We start from the raw sequence: 21,096 nt of genomic DNA, 5'->3' as shown, positions 1-21,096 counted from the left end.
TCTTTAAGAGCAGCCAAAAGAACAGCCTGATACATGATATCCATGCTCTGCTCTCGTTAGTCTATGTACAAGACTAATCTGTTCTATCCCCAAGCCTGAAGACTCCTGAACATCTAATCAAATGGCTCCCCAGACTATTTGCATTGCATTGCATTGCCCCCCCCCCCCCTACCCCCCCCCCCTCCCTTACACTGCTGCTACTCTGTTATTATCTATGCATAGTCACTTTAATAACTCTACCTACATGTATATGTTACCTCGACTAACCGGTGCCCCCGCACATTGACTCTGTACCGGTACCTCCTGTATATTGCCTCGCTACTGTTATTGTACTGCTGCTCTTAAATTATTTGTTACTTTTATTTCTTTATTTAGGTTTGACGTGATTGGGAGTCCCATAGGGCGGCGCACAGTTGGCCCAGCGTCGTCCCGGGTTTGGCCAATGTAGGCCTCATTGTAAATAAGAATTTGTTCTTAACTGACTTCCCTAGTTAAATAAAATATAAAAATAACTTACTATTTTATATTTAAATAATTAGTAGCTGCTTTTCAGAAATTACATCAAAGTTGTGACTGGAAAAAGATCAAAAACAAGGAACACAATAAAACTGAAAATGTAACCGGCTGTCATTTATCAAACTAATAATAACACATAACACATTCACAAAAGGAAGGAAGTATTGATGCATTTTGGAAAGTCCACACACCAGAATGTGTGATGTTAAGAAATATATACACATTTTAAAAATTATTAAAAAAATAAAGGTTTTATCGATAGTTACATATTGCGATATGGACGACATTATCTAGATATTTTGACTCCAATTATTGATTTGTAAAAAAATAACCGGTATTTTTCATCGTATAGCTTGCTCTTTTTAAATAGTGAGTCAACATGTTTTCAGCAGTTATTTCCATGACTGGTGACTCATTTTCTCACCACAGCAGACACACTGTGAGCAATATGTTTGGAACATTAAACCGCAATATCAAATCGCAAAGTCCCAATGCACACACTTTAAATAATGCCACTTTAACGTGTACATATCTTACATTACTCATATCATATGTATATACTGTATTTTATACCATCTACTGCATCTTGGCTATGCCGTTCAGCCATCGCTCATCCATATATTTATATGTACATATTCTCATTTACCCTTTTAGATGTGTGTATTAGGTTGGAGAACTGTTAGATATTACTGCACTGTCGGAACCAGAAGCACAATCATTTAGCTACACTCGCATTAACATCTGCTAACCGTGTGTATGTGACAAATAAAAATGATTTGATTTGAGTATATCGGCCCCTCAGTATCATGTTGATATAGTATAGTGAGGTCACTGGCAATTCAGCCCTATTCAGAACCTCAATATTGAGTCATATATATATATATATATATTTTGTTTTTGTTATGCTGGTTGTGTGTGGACTGACTCTCCACTACACACATCAACAAAACCCCCAGCCATAAGATCCAGCCCGACTGCCCTTTAAAGTAGACAGACAGCTAAAGGCCTGCGGTTGGTTGTCTGATCATTCACAAACCCCCTGCCACGCCCCAAACATTCACAAACCCTCTGCCACGCCCCAAACATTCACAAACCCCCTGCCACGCCCCAAACATTCACAAACCCCCTGCCACGCCCCAAACATTCACAAACCCTCTGCCACGCCCCAAACATTCACAAACCCCCCCGCCACGCCCCAAACATTCACAAACCCTCTGCCACGCCCCAAACATTCACAAACCCCCCTGCCACGCCCCAAACATTCACAAACCCTCTGCCACGCCCCAAACATTCACAAACACCCTGCCACGCCCCAAACATTCACAAACACCCCGCCACGCCCCAAACATTCACAAACACCCCGCCACGCCCCAAACATTCACAAACCCCCCCGCCACGCCCCAAACATTCACAAACCCCCCGCCACGCCCCAAACATTCACAAACCCCCCCGCCACGCCCCAAACATTCACAAACACCCCGCCACGCCCCAAACATTCACAAACACCCCGCCACGCCCCAAACATTCACAAACACCCCGCCACGCCCCAAACATTCACAAACACCCCGCCACGCCCCAAACATTCACAAACCCCCCAGCCACGCCCCAAACATTCACAAACACCCCGCCACGCCCCAAACATTCACAAACACCCCGCCACGCCCCAAACATTCACAAACCCCCCTGCCACGCCCCAAACATTCACAAACACCCCGCCACGCCCAAACACAAACACATTTCAAAACCCACCGTCTCCCACTCCTCTATGACATCATAACAGTACAACAACAAACACGGTGTGATGATATGTAGATATACAGGTAACTGCCAAAATAAAGGAAACACCAACATTGTATGTCAATAGGGCGTTGGGACACCACGAGCCGCCAGAACAGCTTCAACGTGCCTTGTCATAGACTCTACAAGTGTCTGGAACCAAACATTCCATAATTTGCTGTTTTGTTGATGGAGGTAGAAAACTGTCTCAGTCACCCCTTCAGAATCTTCCGTAAGTGATGAATTGGGTTGAGATGTGGTGACTGGCATATGGTGAAACGTCAGATCCGGTGACAGACGGCAGTGGCATATGGTGAAACGTCAGATCTGGTGACAGACGGCAGTGGCATATGGTGAAACGTCAGATCTGGTGACAGACGGCAGTGGCATATGGTGAAACGTCAGATCCGGTGACAGACGGCAGTGGCATATGGTGAAACGTCAGCAAGTTGAGTGATGTTTGTCACTGAAGCTCCTGCCGAACGTGCCTCAACAAATCACCCCTCTTTCAGAGTCCCAGAGATCTCTTCTTCTAGCCACAGTAGTCAAAATAACAGGCGACTGGGCAGCACTATTAAACATGACCCTAAGCACCATGGGATGTTAATTCCACACCTGTATGGAAGCACATGCTTTCAATATACTTTGCATCCCTCATTTACTCAAGTGTTTCCTTTATTTTGGCAGTTACCAGTAGATTTGTATACATGGTAGCGACTAGTCCGAGCCTGTGTTTATTTTGGTATGCGTGTTGCTCACGTGTGATGCGTGTGCGTTTATGGCAGGATGGTGTAGCTAGGAGCACATGTCTGTCAGAACAGGGGAGCCTGCTACAGTGGCATGGCCTCGTTCAGAGGAGCTACTGCTTCACTACAGCCCCAACACACACGCCTCTGGAGCACCTTCACCACCATATGACAGGATACAGAGACAGAGAGGGAGAGACACAGAGACACAGAGACACAGAGAGAGAGACACAGAGACAGAGAGGGAGAGACACAGAGAGGGAGAGACACAGAGAGAGAGAGACACAGAGAGAGAGAGACACAGAGAGAGAGAGACACAGAGAGAGAGAGACACAGAGAGAGAGAGACACAGAGAGAGAGAGACACAGAGAGAGACACACAGAGAGGGAGAGACACAGAGAGGGAGAGACACAGAGAGAGAGAGACACAGAGAGAGAGAGACACAGAGAGAGAGAGACACAGAGAGAGAGAGACACAGAGAGAGAGAGACACAGAGAGAGAGAGACACAGAGAGAGAGAGACAGAGAGAGAGAGAGACAGAGAGAGAGATAGACACAGAGAGGGAGAGACACAGAGAGAGAGACACAGAGAGACACAGAGAGGGAGACACAGAGAGGGAGAGACACAGAGAGGGAGAGACACAGAGAGGGAGAGACACAGAGAGGGAGAGACACAGAGAGGGAGAGACACAGAGAGGGAGAGACACAGAGAGGGAGAGACACAGAGAGAGAGAGACACAGAGAGAGAGAGACACAGAGAGAGAGAGACACAGAGAGAGAGAGACACAGAGAGAGAGAGACACAGAGAGAGAGAGACACAGAGGGAGAGACAGAGGGAGAGACACAGAGGGAGAGACACAGAGAGAGGGAGAGAGAGAGAGAGAGAGAGAGAGAGACACAGAGAGAGAGAAAGAGAGAGGGAGAGACACAGAGAGAGAGAGACACAGAGAGAGAGAGACACAGAGAGAGAGAGACACAGAGAGAGAGACACAGAGAGAGAGACACAGAGAGAGAGACACAGAGAGGGAGACACAGAGAGGGAGAGACACAGAGAGAGAGAGAGACACAGAGAGAGAGAGAGACACAGAGAGAGAGAGAGACACAGAGAGAGAGAGAGACACAGAGAGAGAGAGAGACACAGAGAGAGAGAGAGACACAGAGAGGGAGAGACACAGAGAGGGAGAGACACAGAGAGAGAGAGACACAGAGAGAGAGACACAGAGAGAGAGACACAGAGAGAGAGACACAGAGAGAGAGAAAGAGAGAGGGAGAGACACAGAGAGAGAGAGACACAGAGAGAGAGAGACACAGAGAGAGAGAGAGACACAGAGAGAGAGAGAGACACAGAGAGAGAGAGAGACACAGAGAGAGAGAGAGACACAGAGAGAGAGAGACACAGAGAGAGAGAGACAGAGAGAGAGAGAGACACAGAGAGAGAGAGACAGAGAGGGAGAGACACAGAGAGAGAGACACAGAGAGAGAGACACAGAGAGAGAGACACAGAGAGAGAGACACAGAGAGAGAGACACAGAGAGAGAGACACAGAGAGAGAGACACAGAGAGAGAGACACAGAGGGAGAGACACAGAGAGAGAGAGACACAGAGAGAGAGAGACACAGAGAGAGAGAGACACAGAGAGAGAGAGACACAGAGAGAGAGAGACACAGAGGGAGAGACACAGAGGGAGAGACACAGAGGGAGAGACACAGAGGGAGAGACACAGAGAGAGAGACACAGAGAGAGAGAGACACAGTGAGAGAGAGACACAGTGAGAAAGAGACACAGTGAGAGAGAGACACAGAGAGAGAGAGACACAGAGAGAGAGAGACACAGAGAGAGAGAGACACAGAGGGAGAGACACAGAGGGAGAGACACAGAGGGAGAGACACAGAGGGAGAGACACAGAGAGAGAGACACAGAGAGAGAGAGACACAGTGAGAGAGAGACACAGTGAGAAAGAGACACAGTGAGAGAGAGACACAGAGAGAGAGAGACACAGAGACAGAGAGACACAGAGACAGAGAGACACAGAGACAGAGAGACACAGAGAGAGAGAGACACAGAGAGAGAGACACAGAGAGAGAGAGACACAGTGAGAGAGAGACACAGTGAGAGAGAAAGAGAGAGAGCGAGAGGGAAAGAATGAGAGAGCAAGGGCGAGAGAGAGAGAGTAAGTGTGGTAGAGAAGGAGAGGGGGGAGCAGGAGAAAACAGAGCGAGTGAGGCAGTGTATTATAATGATGCTGTTAATCCAGAGAGTTCTAGCTCTTCCTCCCCTCAACAACCCCCCTCCCCCCAACCCCTCTACCATTTTACAAGTAGGACAGCAGGCCAGACAGTTATTCAAACCATGATCCCTGTGTGAGACAGAGGTCAGATGTGTCTAAACATACACAGAGTACACAGTCAGGGTTTATCAAAACGGAGGTGGTGGGCGTAGCAACGGGCGCGGTCGGCGCTGCTGAATTTTAGAGGCCCTTAATCTTGACGATGTAGAGCTGAGAGAAAAAAAATATCTGTTTCAAAGCTAATTTCCTGTAATTCTATGCATTTTGCCATGGCAAAGGCTTTGTTTGTTTTGCTCAAACATAAAATCAATACTACTAAATTCATCGTTTTTTGAATTTTCTATTCTCCCTGACTGTCTAGCTTTTATTTTGCCGATGTTAGTTCTCAAAGATTATATCATACAAATATTAAAGGGTCCATTATCATTTCTTCATACTTTGTAACGTGTTTCAGTTTTAAATTCACACTGAAAGCGTTTTTCCATCTCAAAAACAGATTTTGGGACTTCAGGCAGCCCGCCCAAGGATTTCAAATGGCAGAAAACACCCTGCCAGTCCACACACAGAGAGCATGTGTCTCACAGCTGGAGAGGCCATACAACCAGCCCCTAAAACAAATCCACTAAATGTTATGAAACAAACAGTACAAATACTGTAAGACAGAGACAAATAGAAACAAAATGGGAGAGAGGGGGGGTTTAATATGACTAATAGTAGACTGGGAGAGCTCAGCAGTAGCTAGAATGCTCTGGATTCCCCCCCCCAGCCTGCCTGCCAGGCAGCAGTACAGCAGCTCCCAGTACTATGGCTCAGTATCTCTACAGTCTAGAGAGGCTACGAGCTCCTCACTAACAGGCCGCTGATGACCTAATCTAGGACAAGCTGACGCTCAGACTACGTATTACAGAGACTTGCTGTGCATACAAACAAACCGCCAGTGTCACAGTGCATCGTCTAGTTATCTAGGCCAATCTGTCTGCACCTAAAACACCAGTTATAAACACAGAAAGAGAGAGACTGATAGTCAACTGGAAAAGCCTGCAGGAAATGTATAAATATGATAGATTCATTTTGTATGCACACAAAGCAAGCAAGTGCTAAATATTTGCTCAAGGAGTACAGTTTTGTTCAAACATAATTCCTGAGGAGAGGCACATGACATTGAGAATACAGTTTCCCCCTGCACAGCATCTACACAGCATCAGTTTCCCCCTGCACAGCATCAGTTTCCCCCTGCACAGCATCTACACGGCATCAGTTTCCCCCTGCACAGCATCAGTTTCCCCCTGCACAGCATTTACACAGCATCAGTTTCCCCCTGCACAGCATCAGTTTCCCCCTGCACAGCATCTACACAGCATCAGTTTCCCCCTGCACAGCATCAGTTTCCCCCTGCACAGCATCAGTTTCCCCCTGCACAGCATCTACACAGCATCAGTTTCCCCCTGCACAGCATCTACACAGCATCAGTCTCCCCCTGCACAGCATCTACACAGCATCAGTTTCCCCCTGCACAGCATCTACACAGCATCAGTTTCCCCCTGCACAGCATCAGTTTCCCCCTGCACAGCATCAGTTTCCCCCTGCACAGCATCAGTTTCCCCCTGCACAGCATCAGTCTCCCCCTGCACAGCATCTACACAGCATCAGTTTCCCCCTGCACAGCATCAGTCTCCCCCTGCACAGCATTTACACAGCATCAGTCTCCCCCTGCACAGCATCTACACAGCATCAGTTTCCCCCTGCACAGCATTTACACAGCATCAGTCTCCCCCTGCACAGCATCTACACAGCATCAGTTTCCCCCTGCACAGCATTTACACAGCATCAGTTTCCCCCTGCACAGCATTTACACAGCATCAGTCTCCCCCTGCACAGCATCCGTCTCCCCCTGCACAGCATCTACACAGCATCCGTCTCCCCCTACACAGCATCCGTCTCCCCCTACACAGCATCCGTCTCCCCCTGCACAGCATCCGTCTCCCCCTGCACAGCATCCGTCTCCCCCTGCACAGCATCTACACAGCATCCGTCTCCCCCTACACAGCATCCGTCTCCCCCTACACAGCATCCGTCTCCCCCTGCACAGCATCCGTCTCCCCCTGCACAGCATCCGTCTCCCCCTACACAGCATCCGTCTCCCCCTACACAGCATCCGTCTCCCCCTGCACAGCATCCGTCTCCCCCTGCACAGCATCCGTCTCCCCCTGCACAGCATCCGTCTCCCCCTGCACAGCATCTACACAGCATCAGTTTCCCCCTGCACAGCATTTACACAGCATCCGTCTCCCCCTGCACAGCATCCGTCTCCCCCTGCACAGCATCTACACAGCATCAGTTTCCCCCTGCACAGCATTTACACAGCATCCGTCTCCCCCTGCACAGCATCTACACAGCATCAGTCTCCCCCTGCACAGCATTTACACAGCATCCGTCTCCCCCTGCACAGCATCTACACAGCATCAGTCTCCCCCTGCATAGCTGAAGCAGCATTTACACAGCATCAGTTTCCCCCTGCACAGCATCTACACAGCATCCGTCTCCCCCTGCACAGCATCTACACAGCATCAGTCTCCCCCTGCATAGCTGAAGCAGCATTTACACAGCATCAGTTTCCCCCTGCACAGCATCTACACAGCATCAGTCTCCCCCTGCACAGCATTTACACAGCATCCGTCTCCCCCTGCACAGCATCTACACAGCATCAGTCTCCCCCTGCATAGCTGAAGCAGCATTTACACAGCATCAGTTTCCCCCTGCACAGCATCTACACAGCATCAGTCTCCCCCTGCACAGCATTTACACAGCATCCGTCTCCCCCTGCACAGCATCTACACAGCATCAGTCTCCCCCTGCACAGCATCTACACAGCATCAGTCTCCCCCTGCACAGCATCAGTCTCCCCCTGCACAGCATCAGTCTCCCCCTGCATAGCTGAAGCCGCATTTGACAGCACCAAACAATACCAATGAAATCATTCCAAAATGCCATACATTTATCAAAACCCTAAAGCCACATGAATGGAATTGACAGTGTGTGTGTTCCAAAATCTACAGTAAAATTTAAATCAGTGGTGTGGGCGAAGAAGAGGAAGTCAATTACCTGTGTTGTCACAGCCTGGGCTTGACTGCTGAACACAAACAGTGTCTCTGGATGATTACCACACTGACACCGCCTGCCTGTCTAGTGGCGACACACCTGACACCGCCTGCCTGTCTAGTGGCGACACACCTGACACCGCCTGCCTGTCTAGTGGCGACACACCTGACACCGCCTGCCTGTCTAGTGGCGACACACCTGACACCGCCTGCCTGTCTAGTGGCGACACACCTGACACCGCCTGCCTGTCTAGTGGCGACACACCTGACACCGCCTGCCTGACTAGTGGCGACACACTGGCACCGTCTGTCTAGTGGCGACACACCTGACACCGCCTGCCTGACTAGTGGCGACACACTGGCACCGTCTGTCTGTCTAGTGGCGACATACTGACACTGTCTAGTGGCGACATACTGACACTGTCTAGTGGCGACATACTGACACTGTCTAGTGGCGACATACTGACACTGTCTAGTGGCGACATACTGACACTGTCTAGTGGTGCTCTGGATAATATAGGCACTTAAAACCAGACACACAGTTGATGAAACAAACATCCTCAAAGCTCAGTGTGACTATTACACTAAAGCAGCCATGTTTTTCTGTTGATTTCCAATTGTTGTTGTTGTTGTTGTTGTCCTACTCTTTCTCTGCCATGACACAACGCACCGTCTCTGTTGAGTAATACGCTGACCCTCTACAAACGGGGCTCTCGGTGGTGCGTACTGAGACCCCTCCTGTACTCCCTGTTCACCCACGACTGCGTGGCCGCGCACGACTCCAACACCATTCAGTTTGCTGACGACACGACGGTGGAAGGCCAGAACACCGATGAGACAGCCTATAGGGAGGAGGGAAGTGACCTGGCAGTGTGGTGCCAGCACAACCTCACCCTCAACGTCAGCAAGACAAAGGAAATGGAGGGCCGAGCACGCCCCCATTCTCATCGACGAGAGTGGAGTGGGATCGAGAACTTCAATTTCTTCTGTGTCCACATCACTAAGGAATTATCATGGTCCACACACAACAACCCAGTCATGAAGAAGGCACGACATCAGAGGCTGAAAAGATTTGGCACGGGTCCTCAGATCCTCAACAAGTTCTACAGCTGCACCACAGAGAGCATCTTGACTGGCTGGATCACCGCCTGGTATGGCAACAGCTTGACAATCCGACCGCAAGGCTCTACAGAGGGTAGTGCATACAGCCCAGTACATCACTGAGGCCGAGCTCCCTGTCATCACAGTGCTGGATGAGACAGCGCTGGGTGGGTTGAGTCCTGGATGAGACAGCGCTGGGTGGGGTGAGTCCTGGATGAGACAGCGCTGGGTGGGGTGAGTCCTGGATGAGACAGCGCTGGGTGGGGTGAGTCCTGGATGAGACAGTGTGAGGTGGACCTGGAATCCTGTCCTTTCTACTCACATGTCTATCTTAAAAACACTACATAACATATAGTGACTGTACTGAAGACAGTGCTAGATGGTGTTAGCAGAGGCTCACTCCTTGGTCTCCCTCCTGCTAGTACTGATCAGCACCACGCAGGAAGGGCAGCCTCCTCCGTTTCCTGTCCCCAGTCAGAGAGACAGACACAGGCCTGTGACTCCCAGCTCAGCCTCTCACACAGAGACCAGGCTCAGTCACACTGCAGTGAGGTAGTAGTAGTAGTCACCACACTATGAAAATGAATACTCACTATCCTACACATTCTGCCATGGATGATGCTGTCTGAGTGACTCAAACATCACAACAACACGGAGGGCACCATGCCATGACAAACATAGTCCTGAAAGCACCATTTTTAAAATGGGAGATTCTCCCTGACTGTCTAGCTTTTATTTTGGTGATTGTTAGTTCTCAAATATGATCTTATTTAAATATATATATATCCATTATATTTTCAACATACCTTATCTTTTTTTTACTTTTGAACATACTGTAGGTGGCCCGAAAAAAAACACTTCAGCGACTCGCTCAACTATTTTCTATGCAGAAAAACCCCTGTGTGTGTGTGTGTGTGTGTGTGTGTGTGTGTGTGTGTGTGTACACACAAGGGGCAAAAGAGAGGGAAATCTGAGTCTGTGTTGCCTTGCTGTGATAATCAAGCCTCTCACTGTTAGTCCTCTGTTGGGGTTAGAGTCATGACCTTTAGAGCAGACTGGTGTTGTAGAGCAGTCAGACACACAGTCAGTGTAGTGGTCCTATTGACAGAGGGGGCTGGTGTACAGCATTAATAGCAGTCAGACACACAGTCAGTGTAGTGGTCATATTGACAGAGGGGGCTGGTGTACAGCATTAATAGCAGTCAGACACACAGTCAGTGTAGTGGTCATATTGACAGAGGGGGCTGGAGTAAGAGGGGTCAGGGCCACTGTACTAAGCGGACCACCAGTCACAGTGTTAGGACCGTCCAGTCACAGTGTTAGGACCGTCCAGTCACAGTGTTAGGTCTGTGCACAGGTCTGTCCAACGGTGCAAATGATTCAGCACAGCCAACAATATACTGGCTACCTCTTTCAGCATGTTCACCAGAGTAATACACTCTGCTAACACAACAGAAATGATTTTGTTGACTTTTGAATGTGCACTCCACCACTGGCTGACTGGCTGGGAGGCTTCCCTCCAACTCCACCACTGGCCGGGAGGCTTCCCTCCAACTCCACCACTGGCCGGGAGGCTTCCCTCCAACTCCACCACTGGCCGGGAGGCTTCCCTCCAACTCCACCACTGGCCGGGAGGCTTCCCTCCAACTCCACCACTGGCCGGGAGGCTTCCCTCCAACTCCACCACTGGCCGGGAGGCTTCCCTCCAACTCCACCACTGGCCGGGAGGCTTCCCTCCAACTCCACCACTGGCCGGGAGGCTTCCCTCCAACTCCACCACTGGCCGGGAGGCTTCCCTCCAACTCCACCACTGGCCGGGAGGCTTCCCTCCAACTCCACCACTGGCCGGGAGGCTTCCCTCCAACTCCACCACTGGCCGGGAGGCTTCCCTCCAACTCCACCACTGGCCGGGAGGCTTCCCTCCAACTCCACCACTGGCCGGGAGGCTTCCCTCCAACTCCACCACTGGCCGGGAGGCTTCCCTCCAACTCCACCACTGGCCGGGAGGCTTCCCTCCAACTCCACCACTGGCCGGGAGGCTTCCCTCCAACTCCACCACTGGCCGGGAGGCTTCCCTCCAACTCCACCACTGGCCGGGAGGCTTCCCTCCAACTCCACCACTGGCCGGGAGGCTTCCCTCCAACTCCACCACTGGCCGGGAGGCTTCCCTCCAACTCCACCACTGGCCGGGAGGCTTCCCTCCAACTCCACCACTGGCCGGGAGGCTTCCCTCCAACTCCACCACTGGCCGGGAGGCTTCCCTCCAACTCCACCACTGGCCGGGAGGCTTCCCTCCAACTCCACCACTGGCCGGGAGGCTTCCCTCCAACTCCACCACTGGCCGGGAGGCTTCCCTCCAACTCCACCACTGGCCGGGAGGCTTCCCTCCAACTCCACCACTGGCTGGGAGGCTTCCCTCCAACTCCACCACTGGCTGGGAGGCTTCCCTCCAACTCCACCACTGGCTGACTGCCTGGGAGGCTTCCCTCCAACTCCACCACTGGCTAGCTGTGCTGGCTGTCTGGACATTGAGCGATCGTTTTACAGACATGGGAAGCCACTCTAACAGTCTACATAAATAAAACTCTGGCTGCCCGAGTCGCTGCCCGGCACGCTGCCCGACTCGCTGGATCATGTCATGGGTATCGTGTAAGGTCAGGAAAATGGCAGCAGGGTCTGAGTAGCTCATTCCCACCACCACACCAGTCATTACAGCCTATTTAAAAGCAGGTTGAGGAGAGGGCACGCTGCTAGTTAAAAGACAGCTGTAGCTACCACTGATTATAAAGCACAATTATTACATCATTATTGCTATTACACGACTATGAATAATTTGTCAGCACTTAGGCCAGTCTCTGTTACAGATATATAGGACAACATCAGATATGAATAGCTTAGGCTGGCTCACAGTGGGCTAAATGTGTCCAAATCATACGTTGATTCACATAATGAGAGAGAAGGAGACAGAGACAGAGGAGACAGAGACAGAGAGACAGAGAGAGAGAGAGAGAAGGAGACAGAGAGAGAGAGACAGAGATAGAGAGATAGAGAGATAGAGAGAGAAAGAAGAAGGAAAAAGAAGGAACAGCATGTCAGAAATCAGCTCAATGTAATTGAAGAATCCATAGACTCTAACCAATTCTGGGAAAATTGGAAAACACTAAACAAACAACAACACGAAGAATTATCTATCCAAAATGGAGATGTATGGGTAAACCACTTCTCCAATCTTTTTGGCTCTATAACAAAGAATAAAGAGCAAAAACATATACATGATCAAATACAAATACTAGAATCAACTATTAAAGACTACCAGAACCCACTGGATTCTCCAATTACCTTGAATGAGTTACAGGACAAAATAAAAACCCTCCAACCCAAAAAGGCCTGTGGTGTTGATGGTATCCTTAATGAAATGATCAAATATACACACCACAAATTCCAATTGGCTATACTAAAACTCTTTAACATCGTCCTTAGCTCTGGCATCTTCCCCAATAGTTGGAACCAAGGACTGATCACCCCAATCCACAAAAGTGGAGAAAAATTTGACCCCAATAACTACCGTGGAATATGCGTCAACAGTAACCTTGGTAAAATACTCTGCATTATCATTAACAGCAGACTCGTACATTTCCTCAATGTACTGAGCAAATGTCAAATTGGCTTTTTAACAAATTACCGTACAACAGACCATGTATTCACCCTACACACCATAATTGACAACCAAACAAACCAAAACAAAGGCAAAGTCTTCTCATGCTTTGTTGATTTCAAAAAAGCCTTCGACTCAATTTGGCATGAGGGTCTGCTATACAAATTGATGGAAAGTGGTGTTGGGGGTAAAACATACGACATTATAAAATCCATGTACACAAATAACAAGTGTGCGGTTAAAATTGGCAAAAAACACACATTTCTTCACACAGGGTCGTGGGGTGAGACAGGGATGCAGCTTAGGCCCCACCCTCTTCAACATATATATCAACGAATTGGCGCGGGCACTAGAAGTCTGCAGCACCCGGTCTCACCCTACTAGACTCTGAAGTCAAATGTCTACTGTTTGCTGATGATCTGGTGCTTCTGTCACCAACCAAGGAGGGCCTACAGCAGCACCTAGATCTTCTGCACAGATTCTGTCAGACCTGGGCCCTGACAGTAAATCTCAGTAAGACCAAAATAATGGTGTTCCAAAAAACGTCCAGTCGCCAGGACCACAAATTCCATCTAGACACCGTTGCCCTAGAGCACACAAAAAACTATACATACCTCGGCCTAAACATCAGCACCACAGGTAACTTCCACAAAGCTGTGAACGATCTGAGAGACAAGGCAAGAAGGGCATTCTATGCCATCAAAAGGAACATAAATTTCAACATACCAATTAGGATCTGGCTAAAAATACTTGAATCAGTCATAGAGCCCATTGCCCTTTATGGTTGTGAGGTCTGGGGTCCGCTCACCAACCAAGATTTCACAAAATGGGACAAACACCAAATTGAGACTCTGCATGCAGAATTCTGCAAAAATATCCTCCGTGTACAACGTAGAACACCAAATAATGCATGCAGAGCAGAATTAGGCCGATACCCACTAATTATCAAAATCCAGAAAAGAGCCGTTAAATTCTACAACCACCTAAAAGGAAGCGATTCCTAAACCTTCCATAACAAAGCCATCACCTACAGAGAGATGAACCTGGAGAAGAGTCCCCTAAGCAAGCTGGTCCTGGGGCTCTGTTCACAAACACACCCCACAGAGCCCCAGGACAACAGCACAATTAGACCCAACCAAATCATGAGAAAACAAAAAATAATTACTTGACACATTGGAAAGAATTAACAAAAAAACAGAGCAAACTAGAATGTTATTTGGCCCTAAACAGAGAGTACACAGTGGCAGAATACCTGACCACAGTGACTGACCCAAACTTAAGGAAAGCTTTGACTATGTACAGACTCAGTGAGCATAGCCTTGCTATTGAGAAAGGCCGCCGTAGGTAGACATGGCTCTCAAGAGAAGACAGGCTGTGTGCACACTGCCCACAAAATGAGGTGGAAACCGAGCTGCACTTCCTAACCTCCTGCCCAATGTATGACCATATTAGAGACACATATTTCCCTCAGATCACACAGATCCACAAAGAATTCGAAAACAAATCCAATTTTGATAAACTCCCATATCTACTGGGTGAAATTCCACAGTGTGCATCACAGCAGCAAGATTTGTGACCTGTTGCCACAAGAAAAGGGCAACCAGTGAAGAACAAACACCATTGTAAATACAACCCATATTTATGCTTACTTATTTTAACTTGTGTGCTTTAACCATTTGTACATTGTTACACTGTATATATATATATATATATATAAATAATATGACATTTGTAATGTCTTTATTGTTTTGAAACTTCTGTATGTGTAATGTTTACTGTTAATTTGTATTGTTTGTTTCACTTTTGTGTATTGTCTACCTCACTTGCTTTGGCAATGTTAACACATGTTTCCCATGCCAATAAAGCCCCTTGAATTGAATTGAATTGAGAGAGAGAGATAGAGGGGGGAATCATAAGACAGCCATCTGTCTCAGCTAAACTCTGGATTGGAGAACAGGAGTCTGTTTGTGTGACTGGACCATCTAGTGAACACAGCCTACTCTCAGGGCCCCTCCCTCCCAAATAGCACCCTATTCCCTATATAGTGCACTACCCTGGTCAGAAGCACTGTAAAGGGAATAGCATGCCATTAGGGATGAGACAACTCTAAGTCTGAGCCAGAACCATCACTTCAGCAGCTGTTCCAGTTAAAGGCTTTAGTCACAGGCTGAGTATTCTGGACAGTGCTTCTAGCCCAGCCCTGCCACGCCGGGCCCTGCTTCTAGCCCAGCCCTGCCACGCCGGGCCCTGCTTCTAGCCCAGCCCTGCCACGCCGGGCCCTGCTTCTAGCCCAGCCCTGCCACGCCGGGCCCTGCTTCTAGCCCAGCCCTGCCACGCCGGGCCCTGCTTCTAGCCCAGCCCTGCCACGCCGGGCCCTGCTTCTAGCCCAGCCCTGCCACGCCGGGCCCTGCTTCTAGCCCAGCCCTGCCACGCCGGGCCCTGCTTCTAGCCCAGCCCTGCCACGCCGGGCCCTGCTTCTAGCCCAGCCCTGCCACGCCGGGCCCTGCTTCTAGCCCAGCCCTGCCACGCCGGGCCCTGCTTCTAGCCCAGCCCTGCCACGCCGGGCCCTGCTTCTAGCCCAGCCCTGCCACGCCGGGCCCTGCTTCTAGCCCAGCCCTGCCACGCCGGGCCCTGCTTCTAGCCCAGCCCTGCCACTCCGGGCCCTGCTTCTAGCCCAGCCCTGCCACTCCGGGCCCTGGTTCTAGCCCAGCCCTGCCACTCCGGGCCCTGGTTCTAGCCCAGCCCTGCCACTCCGGGCCCTGGTTCTAGCCCAGCCCTGCCACTCCGGGCCCTGGTTCTAGCCCAGCCCTGCCACTCCGGGCCCTGGTTCTAGCCCAGCCCTGCCACTCCGGGCCCTGGTTCTAGCCCAGCCCTGCCACTCCGGGCCCTGGTTCTAGCCCAGCCCTGCCACTCCGGGCCCTGGTTCTAGCCCAGCCCTGCCACTCCGGGCCCTGGTTCTAGCCCAGCCCTGCCACTCCGGGCCCTGGTTCTAGCCCAGCCCTGCCACTCCGGGCCCTGGTTCTAGCCCAGCCCTGCCACTCCGGGCCCTGGTTCTAGCCCAGCCCTGCCACTCCGGGCCCTGGTTCTAGCCCAGCCCTGCCACTCCGGGCCCTGGTTCTAGCCCAGCCCTGCCACTCCGGGCCCTGGTTCTAGCCCAGCCCTGCCACTCCGGGCCCTGGTTCTAGCCCAGCCCTGCCACTCCGGGCCCTGGTTCTAGCCCAGCCCTGCCACTCCGGGCCCTGGTTCTAGCCCAGCCCTGCCACTCCGGGCCCTGGTTCTAGCCCAGCCCTGCCACTCCGGGCCCTGGTTCTAGCCCAGCCCTGCCACTCCGGGCCCTGGTTCTAGCCCAGCCCTGCCACTCTGGGCCCTGGTTCTAGCCCTGCCATGCCACTCTGGGCCCTGGTTCTAGCCCAGCCCTGGTTGTAGCCCAGCCCTGCCACTCTGGGTCCTGGTTCTAGCCCAGACCTGCCACTCTGGGCCCTGGTTCTAGCCCTGGTTCTAGCCCAGCCCTGCCACTCTGGGTCCTGGTTCTAGCCCAGCCCTGCCACTCTGGGTCCTGGTTCTAGCCCTGGTTCTAGCCCAGCCCTGCCACTCTGGGTCCTGGTTCTAGCCCAGCCCTGCCACTCTGGGTCCTGGTTCTAGCCTAGCCCTGCCACTCTGTTCTAGCCCTGGTTCTATCACTGATTCTTGCCCTGGTTATAGCCCAGCCAAGGAAATACTCTGGGCCCTGGTTATAGCCTAGCCCTGCCAAGGAAAAACACTGGGCCCTGATTATAGCCTAGCCCTGCCAAGGAAAGACTCTGGGCCCTGGTTATAGCCCTGCCAAGGAAATACTCTGGGCCCTGAATATAGCCTAGCCCTGCCAAGGAAAAACACTGGGCCCTGATTATAGCCTAGCCCTGCCAAGGAAAGACTCTGGGCCCTGATTATAGCCCTGCCAAGGAAATACTCTGGGTCTAAGTTATACGGCTAACTAGGGTCTGGAGTTTATCCTGGTCAAGTGATGAGGTAAGGTAAAACTCCTGTCCCTAACCAGTTTCCAGTGCTGATGCTCTAGGGGAGGCACCCTGCCTGTACAGCGGTAAGGGGGAAACCCTGAAAGTAGCTACGCTCTATACCGAGCTCTGGTCAACAGTAGTACACTAAACAGGGCGAATGGTCAACAGTAGTACACTAAACAGGGCGAATGGTCAACAGTAGTACACTAAACAGGGCGAATGGTCAACAGTAGTACACTAAACAGGGCGAATGGTCAACAGTAGTACACTAAACAGGGCGAATGGTCAACAGTAGTACACTAAACAGGGCGAATGGTCAACAGTAGTACACTAAACAGGGCGAATGGTCAACAGTAGTACACTAAACAGGGCGAATGGTCAACAGTAGTACACTAAACAGGGCGAATGGTCAACAGTAGTACACTAAACAGGGCGAATGGTCAACAGTAGTACACTAAACAGGGAACCATTTGAAACAACCATGTCACATCATTATCACCTTTCTGAAGGAGCTTCACCTCTCCGTTCTCCCTCTTGATCTCATTCATCACTTTGTGTTTCTTCTTCTTCGTCTTGTCCTTACTGGTGTGGTCTGAACGAGAGAGGGGAAGACAGAAGTTAGGGTGAGGCCTTGAGGGACATTTCAGTAGAGGGGCAGGTTATGTTACAGTAGATGAAAAGAAAGACTCACTCTCCACAGTAATTTAGCCAATTTAGCCAGCATCCCAAATGTGAATGGCACCATATTCCCTCCATATGGCACCCTATTCCCTCCATATGGCACCCTATTCCCTCCATATGGCACCCTATTCCCTCCATATGGCACCCTATTCCCTCCATATGGCACCCTATTCCCTCCATATGGCACCCTATTCCCTCCCTATGGCACCCTATTCCCTCCATATGGCACCCTATTCCCTCCATATGGCACCCTATTCCCCAATGGCCCTGGTCAAGAGAAATGCAGGGTATAGGGTGTCGTTTGGGACGCAGACGGACTCTGTAATTTACTGATTCCTAACTGCTTTCCAGTCTGAAGGACGACAGGTTCTCACAAAGAAAGCCAGACTTTTTTCACAAGATAGGCTATCGCCGACATTTGAGGAAAGCAATTTAAGGGCGTCGCTGAAATGCGATCTCTTAGATGTTCAGCTGTTAAAACACACAGGACAACGTAATTAGTGGTATCACTCTGATGACTACTTGACCGGTAGCTAGCATGATTATAGAGCTCGGCATTATTGGACAGTTTCACAAATGGCAGGTAGAAAAGTATTATTCCAATTTACAGAAACTGCAGTAAATGTCAAACTGCAATGAACATGATCAAAATAGCATTATGAAAATTATTATAATCTAGGCCGAGCCATTTATGAACACGTCGTAGGTGGGAAGCTCAGTGGAGAAAAGGGCCCCGAAACAGCAAGGTAAAATCCAATTAAAAGACAAAGGCAGGCAGAAAGTTTAGTAACCAATCACAGTAAGTCAGTAATTACACCGTACGTGTAACCATGACATCTACAGTGAAACACTCAGAGGAACTGAAGAGCCAAGTGACCATAAGGTCTGGAACCAACAGGACCCTGAACAGCTTCTACCCCCAAGCCATAAGACTGATAAATAGTTCAATAGTTCAGCAAAAAGCTACCCGGACTATGTACATTGAGCCTTTTTGCACTAACTGAGTCATCACATACGCTTCTGCCTAATCAAATCAAATTTTATTAGCTGCATGCGCCGAATACAACAGGTGTAGTCGACGTTAGTGAAACGCCGAATACAACAGGTGTAGTCGACGTTACAGTGAAACGCTGAATACAACAGGTGTAGTCGACGTTACAGTGAAACGCCGAACACAACAGGTGTAGTCGACGTTACAGTGAAACGCCGAACACAACAGGTGTAGTCGACGTTACAGTGAAACGCCGAACACAACAGGTGTAGTCGACGTTACAGTGAAACGCCGAATACAACAGGTGTAGTCGACGTTACAGTGAAATGCGTACTCATGAGCCCTTTCCCAACAACGCAGAGAGAAAAAATAAAAAGTAAATAACTAATACTTTCTTAAATATGAACAATAAACAAAAACGATGAGGAGTACCGCTAACGAGTCAATGTGCGGTGGTATGAGGTAATATGTACATGTAGGTTGGGGTAAGAGTGACTAGGCAATCAGGATAGATGATAAACAGTAGCAGCAGCGTATGTGAAGAGTGTGAAAGTGTGTCTATGTTTGAGTATATATATATATAGATATATATATATATAGAGATATATATATAGAGATATATATATAGAGATATATATATATATATATATATATATATATATATATATGAGTCCAGTGCAAGAATGTCAGTAAAATAAATACAAATAATACAGGGGGGGTCAACAGCAGGTAGAAGACATGTAAACACAAGGCATGTTTACAGCAGGTAGAAGACATGTAAACACAAGGCATGTTTACTGGGGTCTTACAGCAGGTAGAAGACATGTAAACACAAGGCATGTTTACTAGAGTCTTACAGCAGGTAGAAGACATGTAAACACAAGGCATGTTTACCGGGGTCTTACAGCAGGTAGAAGACATGTAAACACAAGGCATGTTTACCGGGGTCTTACAGCAGGTAGAAGACATGTAAACACAAGGCATGTTTACTGGGGTCTTACAGCAGGTAAAAGACATGTAAACACAAGGCATGTTTACTGGGGTCTTACAGCAGGTAGAAGACATGTAAACACAAGGCATGTTTACTGGGGTCTTACAGCAGGTAAAAGACATGTAAACACAAGGCATGTTTACTGGGGTATTACAGCAGGTAGAAGACATGTAAACACAAGGCATGTTTACTGGGGTCTTACTGCAGGTAGAAGACATGTAAACACAAGACATGTTTACTGGGGTCTTACAGAACAAAACCTTCAATCTGACACCATGTCACACCACTGGAATGTGTACAAGCTACAAATTCAAACGTTGGGCCTAATTGTTTTGTGGCCAAAAGGGAGAAGTAACAGTATTGCACAGCATGAGGCTTCCGATTGTTCAATAACTTGTTACTCATTCATATAAAATAATAAATGACTCATTACTCCCTACTGGGGATTTTATCAGCACCTAAAATATTATTCCCTACTGGGGGTTTTATCAGCCTAAAACAGCACCTAAAATATTACTCCCTACTGGGGATTTTATCAGCACCTAAAATATTAATCCCTACTGGGGATTTTATCAGCCTAAAACAGCACCTAAAATATTACTCCCTACTGGGGATTTTATCAGCCTAAAACAGCACCTAAAATCATTGATATTATATAACACAGAAATTCAATAAATAGACGATCAACATTAGGGACATTCCACCAGGGTCATAGGAAGTATTACAAGTGTTGGTGCTCTATCTGCCAAACACGCCTGGGATGTGTGAGAACAGGTCAGATCAAATGGATTTATAAAGCCCTTTTTACAATCAGCCGATGTCACAAAGTGCTTATACAGAAACCCAGCCTGAAACTCCAAAACGGCAATGCAGCTGCAGATGTACTGTTTGGTAACAGAATGACGGCACCAACAGCACAAACCGTCATTCTGTTACCAACTTTGCATCTGCCCTGTTGTTCAAGTAAATGTGTTCCTGTGAAATGTTCCATGGACATTGTTAAATGTAGTCCTTGTGCATAGCGGTGCATAGCGATGTATGATTTGTTTAAATTTGACATCATTGATTTGTGTTTGACATCCAGATTTTTCACTTTAAAATGTATCCAAGCAACACTCTGACCCTGGAATTGCCCATCTCTCTTTCTCTGCTTGACTTGAGTTCAAGTCCTCCAGCTTTCACATCTCTCCCTCTCAACAGCCTTCTGTCCTACCAGCTCACACCTGCTTATCTCAATGGAGCCAACACCAGCCTGAA

The 21,096-nt window shown here is 49.1% G+C and overlaps 1 protein-coding gene across 1 annotated transcript in view; it reads right to left on the bottom strand.

The window, feature by feature from the left end:
• Positions 1-21,096, bottom strand: part of LOC129864935 (lysine-specific demethylase RSBN1L-like) — an 88,608-nt gene that overhangs the window by 65,657 nt on the left and 1,855 nt on the right. Inside the window, exon 2 of the mRNA XM_055937273.1 lies at positions 17,676-17,768. Within this exon, the coding sequence (XP_055793248.1) occupies positions 17,676-17,768 (93 nt within the window). The remainder of the gene's footprint in view (positions 1-17,675; positions 17,769-21,096) is intronic.

This window comes from Salvelinus fontinalis, chromosome 11 (genome assembly GCF_029448725.1).
Source record: "Salvelinus fontinalis isolate EN_2023a chromosome 11, ASM2944872v1, whole genome shotgun sequence".
Classification (NCBI taxonomy): Eukaryota; Metazoa; Chordata; class Actinopteri; order Salmoniformes; family Salmonidae; genus Salvelinus; species Salvelinus fontinalis.
The sequence above is the reverse complement of the archived record's forward strand: the minus strand, read 5'-3'. Positions and strand labels throughout refer to the sequence as shown.